At 37.6% G+C, this 23,970-nt stretch overlaps 1 protein-coding gene across 1 annotated transcript; it reads right to left on the bottom strand.

Moving 5' to 3' along the window:
• Positions 1–13,664: 13,664 nt before the first annotated feature.
• LOC128923458 (uncharacterized) lies at positions 13,665–22,078 on the bottom strand. Its single transcript, XM_054235729.1, has 2 exons — positions 18,983–22,078; positions 13,665–15,357 (listed from the first exon to the last, which is right to left on the bottom strand). The coding sequence occupies exon 2, from the start codon at positions 15,343–15,345 to the stop codon at positions 14,230–14,232; it is 1,116 nt and encodes a 371-aa protein (XP_054091704.1). The 5' UTR covers positions 15,346–15,357; positions 18,983–22,078; the 3' UTR covers positions 13,665–14,229.
• Positions 22,079–23,970: the final 1,892 nt, after the last annotated feature.

The following is a 23,970-nucleotide window of genomic DNA, read 5'->3' as shown; positions in this document are numbered from 1 at the left end:
CGAGGACTAAGGGGAAGAGCGTGTGAAGGGAACTTCTGCTAAGGAGTGTTCTGTTAGCGCTGTTAAGGAGGGTGGGAAAGAGGATATTTTTGTTGGGGGAGGTGCTGTCAGCTATGTTGCTGCTATGAAGGCGGTAACAGCTGAGCTCAGTGGAGTTGTTTTTGGTGACAAAAACTTTGAGGTTACGACTGCGAAGGGGCTGATGGCGCTTGCCTCGAGGTATGAGGCACTCCTGATGACTGTAGTAACCGAGAATGCCCATCTTCGCGGTCAGGTTGACGCTCTCAGGGGGGGTTGTGGGGGATCTATTCCCCAACCGAAGAGGTCGGTTGTGGGTTTGGCTCCGGCTGAGTCTAAGGAGGTGATTAAGAAGGTCGTGAAGGAGGTGGGACCTTCCCTCGGAGTGCGAGTACACGAGGGGAAGCCGATTAAGGGTGGTGGGGTGGTTATTCGCACCCCCTCTGTTTTAGAGAGGGAAAATGTGGCGAATCCGGAAGTAGGGTCCGCGGGTTGTGGTTCAGGGGGTTCACACCGAAATCTCCCATGATGACTTCATGGAGGAGCTCTTTCGGTTGAACCTTCAGGACATCAGCCCTGAGGCACGAAAGTCAGATGTGCGCATGGTCAGTCGGCCCTGGAAGGTGGCCGCTGATGGTAGCACCAACGTTGTCCTTGAGGGGTCGGAATTTGCTACATAAAGTGGTTCTCCTTCAGGGCTGCTGGCTGCTTCCGGTGTATGGATTTGGACCATAGAGTGGCTGAGTGTAGGGCCAAATCAGATGTTTGTAGGCGGTGCGGTCAAGAAGGACATGGAGCTGCCGGTTGTGGCAATGCACCCCATTGTCGCAACTGTGCATTTAAGGGTAGGCCAGCTGGGCATCTTATGATGTCAGCTATCTGCCCGATATACTGCGGCGTTGTTGAGCGCGCCCTTGCCAGACACTGATGGGAGGGATTTTTCAGCTTAATTGTCAGGGGTCGTATGCCGTTATGTGTGAGTTGGGGGGTTGTATGATTGAGGGGGGCTGTGGCATTGCCTTACTCCAGGAGCCTTACGCCACCAATGGTGTGGTTCGGGGTCTTCCTGGAGGTTTTAGGGTCGTTACGGACCATGGGGTTAATGCTGATTGTAGAATTTCAGAGTGTTCAGACGTGTTTTCGTTTCTGTGCGTTTTCTGTGTCTTGAATTTTTTGTGAATTGGTGTTTTTTGTATGGGAGCCCTCAGCATTGGATGTAAGTACATTCATCAGAGTATTTGTGTATTAGTTTGTGATTTGTGGTAGTTTTTTTAGCGTTTTTACATACATATTTACGCATTTGCTCTGCCAGCCAGGCCTAACCACTTTCCCCTCATGTTTCTTTAATTACTAACACCAACGCACACGTTTGGGTTGTTTTGCTTTTTAACCCTAATGCGATGAAAAAATAATTCCTCTAAAATGCTTAGAAATATGTTTCTCAAAAGTCGAATTAATCATACTAGGGTTAATACATTTCGAATTTCCCAAACAGAACAAAACTAGTTATCTCATTTCTTGTTCTTAATAAATGAGTGTGAAAGAGAAAACGTAATTGTCATTGGTGCCAAAAAATATCCCATAAAGGGAAATAAAAAATTATTGAAAAACGCGCGTCATTTGCGTTCATAAAACATAAAGGTAAGTCGAATGATTTTATTGTTATTTTGATTTATATTTATTTAATTATTTTATTAACATTGTAGAGTACATTAGCATCCAGCAATAGTCAGCGGCAACATTTCAACAGCAACATATATTTCAAGAGCAGCAAACCAAAAAATTTAGTATTTAATTTATTATGTGTATTGTATTAGTGCCTGTTTCGGTTTTGTGTGCCTGCGCAGTGCTAATATTGTATAAAAAGAAATGTGTTTCATGCGGCCTGCGCAGTGCAAAAATTTAAGGAATATATAAGCGGTTTTGTGTGCCTGCGCAGTGCTAATATTGTATAAAAAGAAATGTGTTTCCTGCAAAAATTTAAAGTTTTTTGTGGATTATGGTGATTTGAGTTAGGAAAGCTCAGCTCAGATAATATAACTATTTTTACTTAATTAATCTTTTTTTCAGCTTTATTAATCTTTTTTCCAAATGTTATAACTATTTTTATTTAATTTTTTTTTTATAGATATTTGTCTTTGTTTTAATATAATATGTTAACTATTTTTATTTAATTAATATATTTTTCATCTATTATCAACCTTCTCTTTTTCAGATATTATTATTATTTTTCTTTAATTAATTAATTTTCAGGTATTAATAATAATTTTCCCTAATATTTTTTTCAGATATTAATAATCTTTTTCTTTTATTTACCTATTTTCAGATATCACATTTTATTTTACTTTTTATACTCTCGCAACCTGTTGCACAGAGTATCATAGTTTTGTTCACATAACGGTTGTTTGTGTCACCAAGAAATATAAGAGTTAGATATGGGGTTATATATACATAAATGATCAGGATGACGAGTGGATTTGAAATCCGGATGTCTGTCCGTCCGTCTGTCCGTCTGTCCGTCTGTCCGTGCAAGCGATAACTTGAGTAAAAATTAAGATATCTTAATGAAACTTGGAACACATGTTCCTTGGCACCCTGAGGAGGTTGCTTTCGAAAATGGCCAAAATCGGTCCACTGCCACGCCCACAAAATGGAGGAAACCGAAAACCTATACAGTGTCATAACTAAGCCATAAATAAAGTTATAAAAATGAAATTTGGAACATAGGATCCCATTAGGGAGGGGCACATTTGGATGTAATTTTTTTGGAAAAGTGGGCGTGACCCCGCCCTCAAATAAGTTTTTTTGTATATAACTCGCAAACCAATAAAGCTATATAAGCCAAACTTTCTGCAGTCGTTTCTTTTAGCCATTTCCTTATACAGTCCAAAAATGAAAGAAATCGGATAATAACCACGCCCACCTCCCATACAAAGGTTAGGTTGAAAATTACGAAAAGTAGGTTAACTCCCTAACGAAAAACGTCAGAAACACCAAATTTTACATAAGAAATAACAGAAGGAAGCTGCACTGAGATTTTTTTACAAAATGGAAAAAGGGCGTGGCGTCGCCCACTTATGGGTCAAAAACCATATCTCAAGAACTATTCGACCGATTTCAATGAAACTTGGTTTGTAACAGTTTCTTTACATCCCAATGATATGTTGTAAAAATAGGCCAAATCACTTCACAACCACGCCTACTTCCTATATACCAGAATTTTAAGATGATCTGAATCGTTTACTTTACAATATATAAAGTAAGCACTAGTAAAGATATCGATGCAGAACTTTGCACAAATACTACCTTTATAGTGTGGTAGCCCCATTCTAAAAATCACCGAAATCGGACCATAGGTTGTTAAGGCCCCATATATCGAACATGAGGACCTCGGTACTTCTAACCTAATATTAGAGTTTCCAACTTTCAATGGACTTTATACAATATATATGGCGAATATGTGGGTCAAATTGTGTATTATATAATATTAATAAAGTTAAATAAATAAATTGCGAGAGTATAAAATGTTCGGTTACACCCGAACTTAGCCCTTCCTTACTTGTTATAAATACTATTTTGTACTTTAAGTATATTGAAATTAAATGTAAATATATATGAATAAATAAATAAACATTAATTAAATAATTTTAAAATTAAAAAATTTTGGGTTGAAATTTTAAGAAAATTTAAATTTAGGAATAAAAAAATCCAACCCTGCATCAGCTGACGTTTAGGGATATTAGAGCAGTTCAGCTATATTTTTGTGTATATAAATTATATGACACAGCATAATGAGCGCAACAGAGATGTAAGATCACATGTATTCGTACGTGTGAGGGGAATAGTGGTTAAAAACTCACAAGCAGCTATGCTGCGCTGTGGCAAACTCACCACATGAAAAAATAATTCCTCTAAAATGCTTAGAAATATGTTTCTCAAAAGTCGAATTAATCATACTAGGGTTAATACATTTCGAATTTCCCAAACAGAACAAAACTAGTTATCTCATTTCTTGTTCTTAATAAATGAGTGTGAAAGAGAAAACGTAATTGTCATTGGTGCCAAAAAATATCCCATAAAGGGAAATAAAAAATTATTGAAAAACGCGCGTCATTTGCGTTCATAAAACATAAAGGTAAGTCGAATGATTTTATTGTTATTTTGATTTATATTTATTTAATTATTTTATTAACATTGTAGAGTACATTAGCATCCAGCAATAGTCAGCGGCAACATTTCAACAGCAACATATATTTCAAGAGCAGCAAACCAAAAAATTTAGTATTTAATTTATTATGTGTATTGTATTAGTGCCTGTTTCGGTTTTGTGTGCCTGCGCAGTGCTAATATTGTATAAAAAGAAATGTGTTTCATGCGGCCTGCGCAGTGCAAAAATTTAAGGAATATATAAGCGGTTTTGTGTGCCTGCGCAGTGCTAATATTGTATAAAAAGAAATGTGTTTCCTGCAAAAATTTAAAGTTTTTTGTGGATTATGGTGATTTGAGTTAGGAAAGCTCAGCTCAGATAATATAACTATTTTTACTTAATTAATCTTTTTTTCAGCTTTATTAATCTTTTTTCCAAATGTTATAACTATTTTTATTTAATTTTTTTTTTATAGATATTTGTCTTTGTTTTAATATAATATGTTAACTATTTTTATTTAATTAATATATTTTTCATCTATTATCAACCTTCTCTTTTTCAGATATTATTATTATTTTTCTTTAATTAATTAATTTTCAGGTATTAATAATAATTTTCCCTAATATTTTTTTCAGATATTAATAATCTTTTTCTTTTATTTACCTATTTTCAGATATCACATTTTATTTTACTTTTTATACTCTCGCAACCTGTTGCACAGAGTATCATAGTTTTGTTCACATAACGGTTGTTTGTGTCACCAAGAAATATAAGAGTTAGATATGGGGTTATATATACATAAATGATCAGGATGACGAGTGGATTTGAAATCCGGATGTCTGTCCGTCCGTCTGTCCGTCTGTCCGTCTGTCCGTGCAAGCGATAACTTGAGTAAAAATTAAGATATCTTAATGAAACTTGGAACACATGTTCCTTGGCACCCTGAGGAGGTTGCTTTCGAAAATGGCCAAAATCGGTCCACTGCCACGCCCACAAAATGGAGGAAACCGAAAACCTATACAGTGTCATAACTAAGCCATAAATAAAGTTATGAAAATGAAATTTGGAACATAGGATCCCATTAGGGAGGGGCACATTTGGATGTAATTTTTTTGGAAAAGTGGGCGTGACCCCGCCCTCAAATAAGTTTTTTTGTATATAACTCGCAAACCAATAAAGCTATATAAGCCAAACTTTCTGCAGTCGTTTCTTTTAGCCATTTCCTTATACAGTCCAAAAATGAAAGAAATCGGATAATAACCACGCCCACCTCCCATACAAAGGTTAGGTTGAAAATTACGAAAAGTAGGTTAACTCCCTAACGAAAAACGTCAGAAACACCAAATTTTACATAAGAAATAACAGAAGGAAGCTGCACTGAGATTTTTTTACAAAATGGAAAAAGGGCGTGGCGTCGCCCACTTATGGGTCAAAAACCATATCTCAAGAACTATTCGACCGATTTCAATGAAACTTGGTTTGTAACAGTTTCTTTACATCCCAATGATATGTTGTAAAAATAGGCCAAATCACTTCACAACCACGCCTACTTCCTATATACCAGAATTTTAAGATGATCTGAATCGTTTACTTTACAATATATAAAGTAAGCACTAGTAAAGATATCGATGCAGAACTTTGCACAAATACTACCTTTATAGTGTGGTAGCCCCATTCTAAAAATCACCGAAATCGGACCATAGGTTGTTAAGGCCCCATATATCGAACATGAGGACCTCGGTACTTCTAACCTAATATTAGAGTTTCCAACTTTCAATGGACTTTATACAATATATATGGCGAATATGTGGGTCAAATTGTGTATTATATAATATTAATAAAGTTAAATAAATAAATTGCGAGAGTATAAAATGTTCGGTTACACCCGAACTTAGCCCTTCCTTACTTGTTATAAATACTATTTTGTACTTTAAGTATATTGAAATTAAATGTAAATATATATGAATAAATAAATAAACATTAATTAAATAATTTTAAAATTAAAAAATTTTGGGTTGAAATTTTAAGAAAATTTAAATTTAGGAATAAAAAAATCCAACCCTGCATCAGCTGACGTTTAGGGATATTAGAGCAGTTCAGCTATATTTTTGTGTATATAAATTATATGACACAGCATAATGAGCGCAACAGAGATGTAAGATCACATGTATTCGTACGTGTGAGGGGAATAGTGGTTAAAAACTCACAAGCAGCTATGCTGCGCTGTGGCAAACTCACCACATTTTTTACCACTTTTGTGGGTTTAAAAAACTTCAGCTTAACCAGCTTTTTCACCACCTTTGGCTGGCAGGGTGTGTATATATGTGTGTATTTTCATAAAAATATTCAATTTTCAATACATGTTCGGTTGTGTGTATGAATAAAGTTTGTCAGTACGTGTATACTTTTTCTGTAGTTGGCTTTGTATATTTTTACATTACTGCAAGTGTTTGAATATATGTATGATTATATGTCTATTTTCTCATTTGTAGTTTTGTGTGTGCGTATCATAGCTGGCTTTTGAAAATTTTTACATTGCGGCAGGTGTTTGTTTATGTACGTGTAGTTGAGTGTATTTTAGGAAATTTGAATTTGTTTTTGTGAAAAGAAAATTTGTTTGAGCAAGTGTTTTTTTGTGTGACATAATTTGTTTTTCGTTTGTCTTTTTTTGAGCACAGGTGTTTTCGAGCACAGTAGTTTTTGTGTGTAGGCGCGTGTTAGGTAGTGCCTTTTGGGGCTTACGTGGTTTACCCACATTGTTAGCGTGGGTGCTGACTCTCATAGAGTCTCAGTGTTTTCTGTGTTTGTTGTTCTTCTGTTTTTTGGGTTTTCTACCAGTGAGTGTTGTGTTGAGTGTCTGGTACTGAGTTGCCACTTGTTTCCGGGGGGATTGGGCAGGTTTTGCTCGAAGGGTACCGGTGTCTGTCCGAGTGTTGAAGGTGCTGATTTTTGTTTAGACTGTTAACCTTAGACCTACAGTGCGATTTGGTTCAGCTCCACATCGGTTGGCTTGGAGCCGTTACGGGGACTTTGTTCTGTCCGGCGGTTTATTGGGTGACCAGATCCAGACCATTGGCTGGAGTTGTGGGTTGTGCCCTTGCGATATCGCAATAATCGACTGCTTAGGTGGTAGCAGCTACTGGGCGATTCTACTTTTATAGTTAGTTCCTTCAGTGCGTTCAGTCACACGTGTCTTGAGAGCAGCTGTTCCAAGTCTTGTCTGGTTGAGTGGCTTCTGTGCCAGTGTTTTGCCGGCGGATCAGCCTGTCTGGTGAAAGGCCGGAAGTAGAAATGCTTCCCTTACGGAGGAGAAGGGCTAAACACCCTGCTGGGAATGAGGAGAAAGAGCTTGCGTTAGCAGTGGAGACCTCGTCGGCTGATGAGGGTACTGGACCTTCGGTTGGGTCACCGCCTCGTAGGAAGGTAAGGGTAGGTTCGCCATCGTTGGTGATGTTAGGGGATATGAGTAGTTGCGGTGATATGGGTGACACCACTGAAGAAGTGGTTGTCCACCCTGTTGTTAGCAAGCGTGGAGGTGTAGCGAGGACTAAGGGGAAGAAGCGTGTGAAGGGAACTTCTGCTAAGGAGTGTTCTGTTAGCGCTGTTAAGGAGGGTGGGAAAGAGGATATTTTTGTTGGGGGAGGTGCTGTCAGCTATGTTGCTGCTATGAAGGCGGTAACAGCTGAGCTCAGTGGAGTTGTTTTTGGTGACAAAAACTTTGAGGTTACGACTGCGAAGGGGCTGATGGCGCTTGCCTCGAGGTATGAGGCACTCCTGATGACGGTAGTAACCGAGAATGCCCATCTTCGCGGTCAGGTTGACGCTCTCAGGGGGGTTGTGGGGGATCTATTCCCCAACCGAAGAGGTCGGTTGTAGGTTTGGCTCCGGCTGAGTTGGCTCCGGCTGAGTCTAAGGAGGTGATTAAGAAGGTCGCGAAGGAGGTGGGACCTTCCCTCGGAGTGCGAGTACACGAGGTGAAGCCGATTAAGGGTGGTGGGGTAATTATTCGCACCCCCTCTGTTTTAGAGAGGGAAAAGGTGGCGAATCCGGAAGTAGGGTCCGCGGGTTTTGGTTCAGGGGGTTCACACCGAAATCTCCCATGATGACTTCATGGAGGAGCTCTTTCGGTTGAACCTTCAGGACATCAGCCCTGAGGCACGAAAGTCAGATGTGCGGATGGTCAGTCGGCCCTGGAAGGTGGCCGCTGATGGTAGCACCAACGTTCTCCTTGAGGGGTCGGACAAATTAATGTCCGCCCTCTTGGAGGCGGGAAGGTGCTACATAAAGTGGTTCTCCTTCAGGGCTGCTGGCTGCTTCCGGTGTATGGGTTTTGACCATAAAGTGGCTGAGTGTAGGGCCAAATCAGATATTTGTAGGCGGTGCGGTCAAGAAGGACATGAATCTGCCGGTTGTGGCAGTGCACCCCATTGTCGCAACTGTGCATTTAAGGGTAGGCCAGCTGGGCATCTTATGATGTCAGCTATCTGCCCGATATACTGCGGCGTTGTTGAGCGCGCCCTTGCCAGACACTGATGGGAGGGATTTTTCAGCTTAATTGTCAGGGGTCGTAAGCCGTTATGTGTGAGTTGGGGGGTTGTATGATTGAGGGGGGGTGTGGCATTACCTTACTCCAGGAGCCTTACGCCACCAATGGTGTGGTTCGGGGTCTTCCTGGAGGTTTAAGGGTCTTTACGGACCCTGGGGTTAATGCTGATTGTAGAATTTCAGAGTGTTCAGACGTGTTTTCGTTTCTGTGCGTTTTCTGTGTCTTGAATTTTTTGTGAATTGGTGTTTTTTTTTGTATGGGAGCCCTCAGCATTGGATGTTAGTACATTCATCAGAGTATTTGTGTATTAGTTTGTGATTTGTGGTAGTTTTTTTTAGCGTTTTTACATACATATTTACGCATTTGCCCTGCCAGCCAGGCCTAACCACTTTCCCCTCATGTTTCTTTAATTACTAACATCAACGCACGGTTGTTTTGTTTTTTTAACCCTAATGCGATGCAAAAATAATTCCTCTAAAATGCTTAGAAATATGTTTCTCAAAAGTCGAATTAATCATACTAGGGTTAATACATTTCGAATTTCCCAAACAGAACAAAACTAGTTATCTCATTTCTTGTTCTTATTAAATGAGTGTGAAAGAGAAAACGTAATTGTCATTGGTGCCAAAAAATATCCCATAAAGGGAAATAAAAAATTATTGAAAAACGCGCGTCATTTGCGTTCATAAAACATAAAGGTAAGTCGAATGATTTTATTGTTATTTTGATTTATATTTATTTAATTATTTTATTAACATTGTAGAGTACATTAGCATCCTGCAATAGTCAGCGGCAACATTTCAACAGCAACATATATTTCAAGAGCAGCAAACCAAAAAATTTAGTATTTAATTTATTATGTGTATTGTATTAGTGCCTGTTTCGGTTTTGTGTGCCTGCGCAGTGCTAATATTGTATAAAAAGAAATGTGTTTCATGCGGCCTGCGCAGTGCAAAAATTAAAGGAATATATAAGCGGTTTTGTGTGCCTGCGCAGTGCAAAAACAATATTAAAAGAAATCTAGTGTAAAGAAATATATTTTTGCTGTATACTTTTTTATTAATTTCGTAATTTCTTTTTTCAGATTGCGTCGTGATTTTATCATATTCACCAAATTACAATTATAAAAACTATAATTATTATTATAATATGTTAACTATTTTTATTTAATTAATATATTCTTCATCTATTATCAACCTTCTCTTTTTCAGATATTATAAGATTTTTTATTTAATTAACCTTTTATCATATAATTATTTTTTATTTTCAGATATTATTATTATTTTTCTTTAATTAATTAATTTTCAGGTATTAATAATATTTTTCCCTAATATTTTTTTCAGATATTAATAATCTGTTTCTTTTATTTACCTATTTTCAGATATCATATTTTATTTTACTTTTTATACTCTCGCAACCTGTTGCACAGAGTATCATAGTTTTGTTCACATAACGGTTGTTTGTGTCACCAAGAAATATAAGAGTTAGATATGGGGTTATATATACATAAATGATCAGGATGACGAGTAGATTTGAAATCCGGATGTCTGTCCGTCCGTCTGTCCGTCTGTCCGTCTGTCCGTGCAAGCGATAACTTGAGTAAAAATTAAGATATCTTAATGAAACTTGGAACACATGTTCCTTGGCACCCTGAGGAGGTTGCTTTCGAAAATGGCCAAAATCGGTCCACTGCCACGCCCACAAAATGGAGGAAACCGAAAACCTATACAGTGTCATAACTAAGCCATAAATAAAGTTATGAAAATGAAATTTGGAACATAGGGTCCCATTAGGGAGGGGCACATTTGGATGTAATTTTTTTGGAAAAGTGGGCGTGACCCCGCCCTCAAATAAGTTTTTTTGTATATAACTCGCAAACCAATAAAGCTATATAAGCCAAACTTTCTGCAGTCGTTTCTTTTAGCCATTTCCTTATACAGTCCAAAATCGAAAGAAATCGGATAATAACCACGCCCACCTCCTATACAAAAGTTAGGTTGAAAATTACGAAAAGTGGGTTAACTCCCTAACGAAAAACGCCAGAAACACCAAATTTTACATAAGAAATGGCAGAAGAAAGCTGCACTGAGATTTTTTTACAAAATGGAAAATGGGCGTGGCGTCGCCCACTTATGGGTCAAAAACCGTATCTCAAGAACTATTCGACCGATTTCAATGAAATTCGGTATATAACACTTTCTTGACACCCTGATGACACGGGTGGAATATGGGCGAAATCGGTTCACATCTACGTCTACTTCCCATATAACCCAATTTTGAATTCCATCTGATTCGTTCACTTTATAATGTATTCATAAGGAACCAATGAAGCTAGCGGAATAAAACTTTACACAAATACTGTATTTGAGCTGTGACATCACTTGTGGAAAAATTGTCAAAATCGGACCATGACTTTTCAAAGCCCCTGATATCAAACATGAAGAACTCAGTGCCTAAGGTTAATTTTTCACCGAAAATATAGGTAAATCCCTCAGATATTTTAATGTAATTCATTCCCTCTGAATTTTTTTCTTATAACAGTTTCTCTCTGTACCTGAAATGGTAAAAATCGGGTCATAACTTCCCCCAGATCCTATATACCTAATTATAAGTAATATTGAATTAAGTGATCGTATAGTCTTCGATACATTGTATCTTGGTGGTGAAAACGAGTGAAATCGGTTTAGGAATTACCTCAGTCCCCATATACTATTTATGATGATTTTCGTTATTCTATTGAACTTTATGCCGAATATATGGGTCGAATTGTGTTGTCTTTATAAAATTACATCAATAAATTGCGAGAGTATAAAATGTTCGGTTACACCCGAACTTAGCCCTTCCTTACTTGTTATAAATACTATTTTGTACTTTAAGTATATTGAAATTAAATGTAAATATATATGAACTAGCTGAACCGGGGAAATTTGTACCACCTAACAGTCAATGAATGTGGTGTTACAGATAAGCTTAATTATTATTAACCCAAACGATTACCCTCCTCCCGCCCAACCGACGCGTGGGGCGCAGTCCGCATACGAGCGGAATTTGCCGAGTCTAGAAAGGCAAGAGATTTTTAAGCGTCCGGTTCTCAAACTGCTCAGCTACAGAAAGAAACATTTCAACAGCTGAGATTTAAAAATATATAAAAACAAAAAGTTAAAAATTTCTGAATATTATTTATTAAGAGAAGACAAAATAGTTTTTTTGATGCTAAATATTGAGTCAGATGGATCAAATGTGCTGGAATGCGAATTAAAATCATGACATATTCGGCAGAATGGTTCATTTAACTCAAAATTTGTTCTAGAAGATTTTAGAAATAATGGTCTAAACTGCCTGGATGAACGCAATGGGACATTAAACTTAATATCAGACAAAAGGAATGAACTACAAACTAAACCATTCAGAAGTTTTACTAGAAAAATTATACCTAGCATTTCTCTGCGACTAGTGAGTGTAGGAAGACTTATAAGTTTTAAACGACTAGTATACGGGGGAAGATTCAATCTTGAATCCCAATGTAAGTGGCCTAAAGCAAAAAGTAAAAATTGTTTTTGAACGGACTCAAGCTTATCAGAATGGGATTGATAGCTAGGATTCCATACCACAAAACCATACTCCAATATAGGCCTTACCAATGTTGTAAAAAGAATTTTAGTAATATACGGATCACTAAATTCTTTAGACCAACGTTTAACAAAGCTAAGAGCACCTTTAGCTTTTAAGACAATTGAATTTACATGAGAATTAAAATTTAGTTTAGGGTCCATATTAAAAAAAGCACATCGTTTTACATTTTTTAAGATTCAGTGGCATATCATTTTTGTGACACCAAGTAACTAAATTATTTAAATCCGATTGCAACTCAGTCCTTTCGTTATGAGAAGTATATGATTTAAAAAGTTTTACATCATCCGCATATAATAAAATTTCTGAAAACTTAATTACTGAAGGTATATCATTGATGAACAACAAGAACAGAATCGGGCCGAGATGACTACCCTGTGGAACCCCTGAAGTGACACTAATTGAATCGGATAATGTATTATTAAATAAAACTTGTTGTTTTCTGTTAGTAAGATAAGAGGATACCCATTCAAGAAGTCTTGGTTGAAAACCAAGAAGATTCAGTTTTTGCAAAAGAATTGAGTGGTTTACTCTATCGAATGCTTTACTGAAGTCTGTATATATAACATCAGTATTCTTATTATCCCTAAAACCCATTGACACATGGTTTACAAATTCAAGCAAGTTAGTTACTGTAGATTTCCCTTTACAAAATCCATGCTGAGAGAATGAAATTAAAGGAGAGATTAAGAAAGTTATTTGGTCAGTGACAATAGCTTCATAAAGTTTGGGTATAGCTGACATTTTAGCTATCCCCCTATAGTTCTCAACAGATGATCTAACTCCACTTTTATGCAAAGGTAATATAAAAGAGTTTTTCCACATTGACGGAAAAATACCTTGTTTAAGAGATAGGTTAAAAAGCTTAGTTAAGGGCAGATAGATATATTTTGCGCAATTTTTAAGAAAGCTTGAGGGAATCATATCAGGGCCATATTTAAACGAATTTTTTAACGTAACTAAATAATTTAAGACATCTGTTTCAGAAATAATTGGTGTATTAATTACAGTACTCGGACATAACACTTGATGATATGGCACATTCATAGGGTAGTTTGAACAATAATTGGATTTGAAGAATTCTGCAAACATATTAGAAATAATATAATTGTCACATGACATTGTTGATTTATATTTCATCGCGGACGGAAAATTTGAAATCCTGCGTTTGGAGTTAACGAAACCATAAAACAATTTCGGATTACGAATTGTTAGCTCAGGTGGTGGAGTACGGTGTGCTTCGTTTCGTATTTGTGGTTGGCCGTGGGGAAATAGAGGGCGCAATTGATTCCACACAAAGTAATCCAAAAAAAGAAGATCAAATATTCTTATAATAATTATAATTTTATTAAATTAATTGGAATTACACTTACCACGTCTGGATCGGTTGAGATGTCGCAAAGGAAGCAGTTAAGAAAAAGCAAAAAGGCAAGAGCGCAACTTCAAATATTCGAATTAAGACTTCGAAAAAGCTTCGAAGTAGTGATCGCTCTTCCGACACAGACGTGGCAGTGAAATTAGGCGGGGGCGGCGTCAACATTCCGCCCGCCTTGCAGTATTACTGCAAATGCAGTTTACAATTAATTATTAAATGTAGTTTACAATTAATTAATTATTACTTAAAACTAACATGCGACTGGCTCCTATACTTCCTCTGGCAAGCGATGCATTTCTTGCAGATGGGGTGGCCGACAAGACGAATCGAGTCTGGTTCGGTCCGGGAAATGCCGCTGAGACAAATGGAGCCTTAGACGGTCATTACCATGCCACCAAACTGCGTAGAAATTACCACATTCCAAGGTCGGTGAGACGACTCGAGTCTGACTCGATCCTGGGTAAATGGTAAATGTCAGAGGCGTAGGCAGCCAGTGCATTTTATTGGGCCGTATTATACGACGCCGGATATTACATATCCCAGCGTCGTATTTTGGGCGACGAGTTGTCCCACTGTCGCTGGTTGTAACCCTGGTAGTATGAGCCGGGAGTAGATGTCCGCTCCCAAAATTACCTCGACTGGCGCTGACTTGTAGAAGTCGTTGTCTGCGAGTCTTAGGTTCTGGAAGTGTTGAAGAGTGTGGTCTTCCAGAGACCTTACTGGCGTCGGTGGTAGTTGATGACGTTGTATTTTTGCTGTTACGGAGATTTCTGACTGTCCACCATGGTTGTCTCGAAACATGAAATCGCACACTCGGCTGTCTCCACGGGCTTGTGTGCGGAGTCGCAGTCGTGTAATAGTGGAGGCGAGAATGACAGTGGATGGACTGACCGGGTTAATCATGGCTCGCACAGTGATAAACCTGGTTGCCGGGCGTATCTTGATTAAGGCGGTCGGTGAAAGCGCTATTTTTTGCTGCCAAGGTAGTGTCGCGTGCCTATCCTTGATGATACGGCGTGCGTCTGCTTGACGTCGAGCACCTTGTCCTCGCCTTCTCTTCGGACGGGGTGGCCGGCGGGACGCATTGCGTTCCGCTGGGTCCGGGTAATGTCGCTGAGACGAATCGAGTCTCAGTCGATCGTTACCATGCCGCCAATCCGAATAGAAGTTACCAGCACGCCGAAGTCGGCGAGACGAATCGAGTCTGGCTCGATCCTGGGCGTGTGGTATGCGGGAGAGGCATCGTTGGTCAGAGCTTTCCCTTGGTTGCATGACTGATGCCGTCGGTTGACATGGTTGAATAGGTATCGAATCCGTCGTAGCGATGGTTTCCTCTTCCATTTCCGCTGCCTCGACTTGTTGTGCCCATGTTAACTCTACGACATCCTCGTCTAGTTCTTCGACATCTGAACTAATGCCATGGAGCATTGTATGGTGAGGGCTGCCGCAACGTTTACAGCGTATTACGCTGTCGCACTCATCCTTTGAGTGGTTCGAGGCAAGGCAGTTGCTGCAATAGCGGTGTATTAAGGTTGTCCTCAGCCTATTTTCTGGGGACATCTGGCGAAATTTTGGGCACCAGCGTAGAAGATGATTATCTATGCATAACGGGCAATTGATGGTCGTCATTTTTGATAATTTCTTGAATGAAAAGAAAATTATTAAGGTGTGAATGTATAGAAAAAGTTAACATTGATTGGGTATAATGACATTTTTTGTGATAGGCTTACAAATTAAGCCGCGTTGTGTTTTGATGTCCACAACTCGAACTCGTTGGTCCATCCCTGGATATATTTTGGTGATCCTGCCCAATCTCCATTCATTTGGAGGTAAATTTTTAGCACGAACTACCACTAGGTCGTTTACTTGGAAGTTCTGTTGGGAATGTTTCCATTTCTTTCGTTTCTGTTTCAGTGCAATATGACGAGATGCTCCAAAAGTAGTTTCTGTTGGAACAACTTTGAATGGGAGTGAAACAATGTAACGCGCTTCGCTGTTTCTAATGGTTGTTTTTGAATATAACCTGTCACAATATTGTTCTTCTACAGTGAAAAATGGTTTTTTAGGTATTTCTTCTAGTTCCTGGAATTTGGAAAGCTGATTATCTAACGATACCTCGTTGAAATATGTGACGTAAGTCGGTTTATTCTTTGTTTCTTCGGAGGGAACAGAACCTGTTAAAATCCAGCCGAACACTGTACGTTGGGCAATGAGGGAACCGAAGATCTTTGATTTTACCCCGTTTAATATGATTTTCGGGTAGATATCCCCTCCGATCAATAAGTCAACCTTTTGACTCGTATGGAAATTATTATCCGCTAAGGGGATATTGGGTAACCTTTTAACAATTGAAGGGTTGATTGATCTGGATGGAAGCAGTCCAGTCAGTTTTGGTAGTACCAACGCTTCCGCTTCTAGTTTTAAACCTTTGTTACGGGGCGAGCCAATCGTGATTGGACATACCGTTTGAACTCGTCCCGACACGGTATTATTCAATCCCGAAACTCGTGCGCTGACTTTCCTGCTTGTCAGATTTAAACGTTTTTGCAAACTGCTGGTAATGAAGGTTCCTTCAGATCCCGAATCGATCAGGGCTCTGACAGTGAAGGTGTTGTCGTTGTGACATATAGTCACCATAGCTGTACCTAAGAGCATGCTTTGACTGGTCGGCACATTTGATACTTTGGCCTTAATGGAGGCCATATGAGATTTAGTGGAAATCTCAGTAGGGTCTGTGCTGGCGGGTGACTGAGCTATTTCCTCACTCTGATCCCGGTGAATCATAGTGTGATGTCTCTGTTTGCATTTAGCACAATTGAACATGCTTTTACAATCTTTGACTTCATGTGTGTCCGATAAACAGTTTAAGCAGACGTGAAGTTTTCTGACCGCATTTAACCTTGCGTTAGGCTGCATCTCTATAAATCTTTGACAAGTTTTTAAAATGTGCGCTTGAGATGAGCAAAGTTTACATTTAAGACTGTTTGTCTTGACGTGATGGGAATTTATGGGTTTGGACCCTGTCCTTGATTGCAAGGTTGGTGTCCGACCTTCACCATCAGCCGACTGAACCTTGGGTTGAGTAATCGACTCGCCTTTGAGGTTTGATACCCTCTCTAGCGTTTTAACCCGTTTGGTTAGAAATTTGTCTAACTCAACCCATTTTGGAATCTCTGAATCCGAATCCAGAGATTGTTCCCAAAGCGACAGTGTATAGTCAGGCAATCGGATAGAACACAAATACGTAAATAAGGCATCCCAGCTATCTATATTGATGCCATGTATTTGTAAAGCTGAAATGCAGCTATTTATCTCCCGCTGTAAATTTCTGAGTTCGGCCTCAGATTCAGTTGAAATGTGCGGAAGCTTGAATAATAAATTTAATTGTGTATTGACAAGAACTCGCTTGTTTTCATATCTACACAACAAATTATTCCAAGCCAATGCGAATCCATCATTCGTCAGAGGCGCTTTCGAAACGATAGCTTTCGCCTCACCTCGGGTTTTTTGATTCAGGTGGAATAACTTTTCGACTGGGGATAACCTCGAGTTGTTCCCATAAATTGCGGCAAATAGATCCCTAAATGAGGGCCATTGCAACACATCGCCATGAAATATTTCTGTATCACATGGCGGTAAGTTGAGGGAATACCTCACGGGTTCTGCCGTTTGTTGCAACCGTTCAGGTTGAATTATTGTAGAATTTGAACTTGGGCTTTGGTTGAACCCCGTGAGGTTGTGCATGTGTTCGCCCATCAAGGCCGCACAACACACATATGCGTGGTAACTGTTGGTATATTTAAGTTTTATGTCCTCAATTGTTTTTGTATCGGAAGCATCCACCTTTGGCAAACACAACTTGTATTCCGACTTTACCTCTGCCCACAGAGATTTCAGTTCGGCTTGTTGTACTTCAAGAGAGTAGGCACTTTGGTTGTTTGCAGTTGGAGCAAAAGACTCCTCAAACTCCAGTATAGCGTCTGCAGCTATGATAAAGGCCTTGATGGATTCCATTGTATTTAACCGAAACTGCAAATATGTTGCGCAAAATCGTTTCTAAAACTTTAAAATTTGATTTAAATTTGAAAAAATGTGCAAATATGTTGCAATAAGTTTAAAAGTTACAGCACCAATCTCGGAAAACTGCAAACTGAATTAACGCGTTGTTCAGTTGTGAAACGTTTAAATTTTTCGTAATAAAAAAATAATGAATTCAATAAAAAAAATATTTTTTTTTTTTATATATGTATATACACTATCACAAATTGATTAGTGCAGAAACAATCAACTACGTTTCGTTAAAATTTGTTTGAAAAGTGCTTGCTGGGTAATCGTCCCAATGCACTTGCACGCCTAGTATTCGTATAAGTACACAAACAAAGATTGATGTGTGCTTAGTCACTCTTTATTTAAAGCAAATTACAAAGAGAATTTCACAAGTACTTATTTCAATTCTATCACTTGCACTTTGGCTTATGGGGTTATCTCCGCACTAATGCAATGTCCCTTTTGTTGCTGTCCTTTGGCTCTGCCTGCCTTTGCTGCCGGCCTTCTGTGATGGCTGCTGCGCTGCTTTGCCTTTGATTGCGTCGCTCACTTCAACGCTGTTTGGGCTATGTGCTTTTTGTTCTTTTTTTTGTTTTACTTTTCACTTATCACTCGCGTAACTGCAGCTGCGGTATTGCTGCTTGCCTATATTGCTATTCGAACAATATGAAAAGCAGATTTGAGCGACTAGACTCAAATTAACTACACAAAAGGACCGAGAGAGATTTGTAACGAGAGCGTTACTGCAGCTACTGTATTGCTGCTTGCCTTTATTGCTATTCGAGCAATATATGGAAAGGCAGAGTTGAGCGACTAGACTCAAATTAGCAAGACGAAAACCGAGAGAGATTTGTTGACGCTCCAGACGTTGTTTGTGCGTCCAAGAAAATTAAATTTCGAATAACAGATATTGTTAGAATATATAAAGTGACTTAAATGACGAGTGCAAGGCGAGGTGTATTTATTGTTGTACTTAAACGAAGTACAATACAACCTGCAGTGTGCGAGTTTTTGTTGGTAGAGCGCCAAAAATAAGTTTCGGTCTCTACTTCACACCGCACAATTAGTTTTGTACATACATAAATTATGTACAAATTTACTAATTTATTGCCTTATAGCTTGCAGAGCACAAGTCCAAAATATGTTTGGCTGTAACCTTGCGTGTTACTAATTCAGGCGAATCAATGCACTTTTCACTTTAAAAAATTCAACTTGTTACCTGTTATCCGGCTCGAAGGACCAATGTTAGCTCAGGTGGTGGAGTACGGTGTGCTTCGTTTCGTATTTGTGGTTGGCCGTGGGGAAATAGAGGGCGCAATTGATTCCACACAAAGTAATCCAAAAAAAGAAGATCAAATATTCTTATAATAATTATAATTTTATTAAATTAATTGGAATTACACTTACCACGTCTGGATCGGTTGAGATGTCGCAAAGGAAGCAGTTAAGAAAAAGCAAAAAGGCAAGAGCGCAACTTCAAATATTCGAATTAAGACTTCGAAAAAGCTTCGAAGTAGTGATCGCTCTTCCGACACAGACGTGGCAGTGAAATTAGGCGGGGGCGGCGTCAACACGAATAATATTATTTTTTACTTTGATTATGTAGTTTTTATAACATTTTTTTGTTAAGTTCCTCAAACTGACGACGCAATTTAGAATATTTTAAATAGTCAACAAGAAAGTTTAAAAGCACGAGCTTTTTTATTTTTTAATTTACATAGCTCATTCGAATACCACAAATTTGAACTTTTTCTTTTGATAATAAAACATTTCGGAACAAATCTTTCAAAAATATTATAAATTGTTTCATTAAAATGTGATACATTTAATTCAATATTACCACTATAATCAGGCCAAGTCAATTTAGAAAGTTCACAATTAATCTTTTTGAAGTTAGCTTTCGCAAAGTTGAACCGAGAACAAAGGTCCTGTTTGTTGCATACAAGTAATTCGTCTATGATTTCGATATTAATTTCCAAGGCAGGGTGATAAGAGTCCTCTGGCAAAACTAAAGGATCAGATCGGACCACAGAAACTGTTGAAGAATTATCAACATAGACCAAATCTAAGAATTTACCAAACTTGTTCGGAATTAAGTTAATTTGGTTAAGACCCATCCCAGACATTTCTTCCAAAAACTCATTAAAGCTTAAACGAGTGCAAAAAGGGGTAATGCAATCGTCAACAGATTTCCAAGATACACACGGTAAATTGAAATCGCCTAGAACAATTATGTAATCAGTATTCTTAGCAATTGAAAAAACATTATTTATTAAAGAAGCATGCTGCATATATACAGATAAGTCCGATTGAGGCGGAATATAAGATAAAGTTAGATAAATAGAACATTTATTAATACAAATTCGTATGCACTTAAATTCAATAAAGTCCGCATGAGGAACTTCTACTTCTTCAGATGGAATTGAAGAATGCACAGCAAATAGTACAGTATTACAGTTTGTTTTTGTTGCTTTTGCTCGAATTCGCGCACGAAAGCACCAGGTGGCCAAAATGATTCATCAAGTAGCAATTGAAAATTAACAGCTGAAACGCCAATCTTGAAAGAAGATATGTTTCTTTCGTATTTAAAGTTAAATTTTCTGACATCAATATCAATATCGTTAATTTTTAATTTCGACGAGATGTAAAACTTTATATCTTCGATTGTGGTATCCGAAGCGAATCTCGAAACGAAAATTGATTTTCGTTGAGGTATTACTACCAAATTTTTTGCCACAAACTCAGAGTTAATAGGAGGCGGATCCTGAATAGTTTTCCGCTTAAGGTTATCGTTATTTGTTTTCGGAGGATTAAGCACTTTTGAAGAGGAAGGCTTCTCTCCTTGAGGGCATGGAGATGAGAGATTAATAAGGTCTAATTTCACCGGTGACATACTTTTTACGGACAAAGTGGCAGGTTCTTCATTAGACGGACGTTTACGTTTTGATGAAGGCTTAGCATTATCATCTTGATCATTTAGGCATTTAAATGATTGAAACAACACTTCATAATGCTTAAATTTTTCTGTAAGGTTTTGAAGTTCTCGACCGATTTCTTTAAAATTATTGCGCGCCTGTTTAAAAACTTTAAATAATTCAATATCTGTCGGTCTACACTTTAAGCACGACCAGCGCAGACCCTTTCCATCGAGAATGGAATCTAAGATTCTACCTGTCAATCCAGCACATTTAAGATGGGCAAGCCCGTCACAAAGCCAACAAGAAACAAAACAATCAGAATCGCCTTTAATAGTACAATTCGGAAAATTGCAAGTCATTATGAAAAAAAAAAAAAAAATTTAAATTGAAGGAAAAAACAGAATAGTAAATAATAATAAAATTAAAATATAATATAATAGTAAATAGAAAAACAATAATAGTTATACTGAATTAGCCGAGATCACAACCAATATAATAGTGAGCAGTTTGAGAAGCACTGAGCCACTTAAAAATAACACGCAAACAGCTGTGAGCAAAAGTGAAAGAAAAAAGACGAATCAAAAGAGAAAGAGCAAATTAAAACAAAAACAATATGCAATCGCACAAACAATTGCAAAGTAGGAAATAAAATTGATAATTGATAACAACAACAAATGATTTAAAAGACTCGGCACCAGAATTTAAGAAAATAGTTAAAATACAATTAAAATTTAAATATAACACAAAAGCAAATTAGCACAAATACTTAGCTTTAGATTACACTTATTAAAAGTAAAACTTTCTTCAATTATATTAATAAATTTAAGCACAAATTCAAGAACCGAGGAAAAATTAAACTTCACAGTTTGACGTGTTGCCAGATTAACTTTATGATTTTTTGAAAGCAATACAATGAATACATATAATATTTATAGCGGCCCGGTACGTGCTTCGCTACGTATAAAGTGAAATATTAAATCAAACTCATTTATAAAAAAAATATATATTTAATTATTTGCTAGCTATCCAAAACATTTGGATAAACAATATTTTTTGTTTTTCCATTTTGTGCATGAATAAACAAACGGCTGGGGGTACCGACTCTGGAACAGGCAACATAAAGTTGGACATGTGAAAAACATGATTCCTCCAAATTCACACCACAAACGTTAATTGTTTGCCCTTGAGCTTTGTTGATGGACATCGCAAATGATAAACGCACATGATATTGTAATCGTTTGAATATTGTAATCGTTTGGAATCATAGGGATACGCGGTATTAAACAAACTTCTCCTTTTGATTTACCAGTTAAGATCGTAGCTTCAATCAAATTTGGCAATAAATTTTTCACTGCCAATCTGGTGCCATTACACAGTTTTAGTGGATTAATATTTCGCAATGATATAATCAAAGAACCACTTTCAAATTCAAGTAATGCGGTGGCATACCAGCCGGTTCTAATGAATTTAAAAATTCAGTTGGATAATTCATTGCCTCATCTTGATTCATAGCACTGTCAATTGATTTATATGTCGGGACTACGCCTGGGAGTTTTGCTTGAATTTGAAAATTTATGGCATTGATATGAATGTTCTTCGGTGCTAAAAGGGCGCGCTCTCTCAACCAATCATGCTTCTGTAATTCTGAAGAATATTTGAAAAAACATATTCAATCAATTCATCTATCGATTTCGTAATTGTACAAAAATTGTTCGGAACAGTGATCAATCCGTTGGTTCTGTCGATTTGTATTTTGCCGTCACCAATTTGTAACAATTGTTTTGAAAACTCATGGGCAGCTGGATCATTTTATATGTGAATACGCATATTAATGTTCAGTGTCAATTTTTGTACATATCTTCAAAGAACTGATGACTTCAAACAGGAATTTATTTCATCAGCAGGAGTTGACCGAGGAATGACAGGCAATTTTTGTCGAAAATCCCCTGACAGTAACATCAAAGCACTACCAAAAAGCTGTTGGTTACCACGTAAATCTTGCATTGTTCGATTAAATGCTTCTAGTAATTTTTTATTCGCCATTGTACACTCATCCCATAAAGTAATTGACGTTAACTGCAGAACTTTTGCCATAGCAGAATTTCTTGAAATATTGCAAGTTGGAGTTTCAATTACCTGTACATTCAATGGCAATTTTAATGCAGAGTGTGCTGTCCGACCACCTTCTAATAATTTAGCAGCAATTCCCGAAGATGCAAATGCCAATGCAATTTTCTGTTCCGATCGAATAGTGGCTAAAATCAGTGATATAACGAACGTTTACCTCCAAGAAATATAACCCACCTGCATTATTGGAAATGGCTTGCATGATTGTGTCATAGACATGTTTTTGCTGAATATTCATTTTGGTTATATTCGATTATACAAATAAACGCAAACCTGCTCACGTTGCTATTCACGATCAAACAGATCATGCATGTCACGATTTGCTGCGGTCATACCCAATTGTATTTACTAATGTTTTATTTGAAATTCGTAGACACATATCTTCAATTATTATCAAAGCTTCGTTGTACATTTTCTTAAAATAAGTGGAAAATGTGACTTAAGAAATTTCTACAAATGATGAAATGTCAACACACTGAAAATATTATTTACCTGTTCGTGGATCAATCATTGGTATACTTATATTAGCCATTGTCACCTTTCCAATGCAATATTGGGTATTGTAATGCGTAGTAACTCCGATGACGTTCCGAAACACGTTGCAATTGGTAATTTCTACGATGAAGTATAATATCACGCGATTGAAACTGATCACTACGAATTACAATTGCAACCTCATCAATTGTCGGTGCATTGAATCGCCTTTCATGCTCTCCAAAAGGTGTTCTATCAGCCCTTATTACGATTTTGTGATGATCAGAGGGCATACGATCGAGAGCAATTTTGAACAATTGAACTAATGCGTTATGCTGATGGAAAAACCTTTGTAGCTCACAAATAATTTCTCGCCTTGTATTCAAAGCAATTGTACAACGTTGATTCAATTCACGATTTTCATCACCAATAAAATAAATTTGCAAAAATTGATAATCAGCGTCGGGGTATGGCAATAAAGAACCAGCTGATGATAAATTTGGCCCTGAATCTGCAACATGAATGCAATTTTAGGTATACTTATGTTGTATAATAATTTTTAAATTTTTAACACTATATAGTGATTGGGACAATCCTGTTTAAGTATTTACCTTAAACGTCGGCATAAAATTATCTCTAACAAGTAAGGAAGGGCTAAGTTCGGGTGTAACCGAACATTTTATACTCT

The sequence above is a fragment of the Zeugodacus cucurbitae genome, chromosome Y (genome assembly GCF_028554725.1).
Source record: "Zeugodacus cucurbitae isolate PBARC_wt_2022May chromosome Y, idZeuCucr1.2, whole genome shotgun sequence".
Lineage (NCBI taxonomy): Eukaryota > Metazoa > Arthropoda > Insecta > Diptera > Tephritidae > Zeugodacus > Zeugodacus cucurbitae.
The sequence above is the reverse complement of the archived record's forward strand: the minus strand, read 5'-3'. Positions and strand labels throughout refer to the sequence as shown.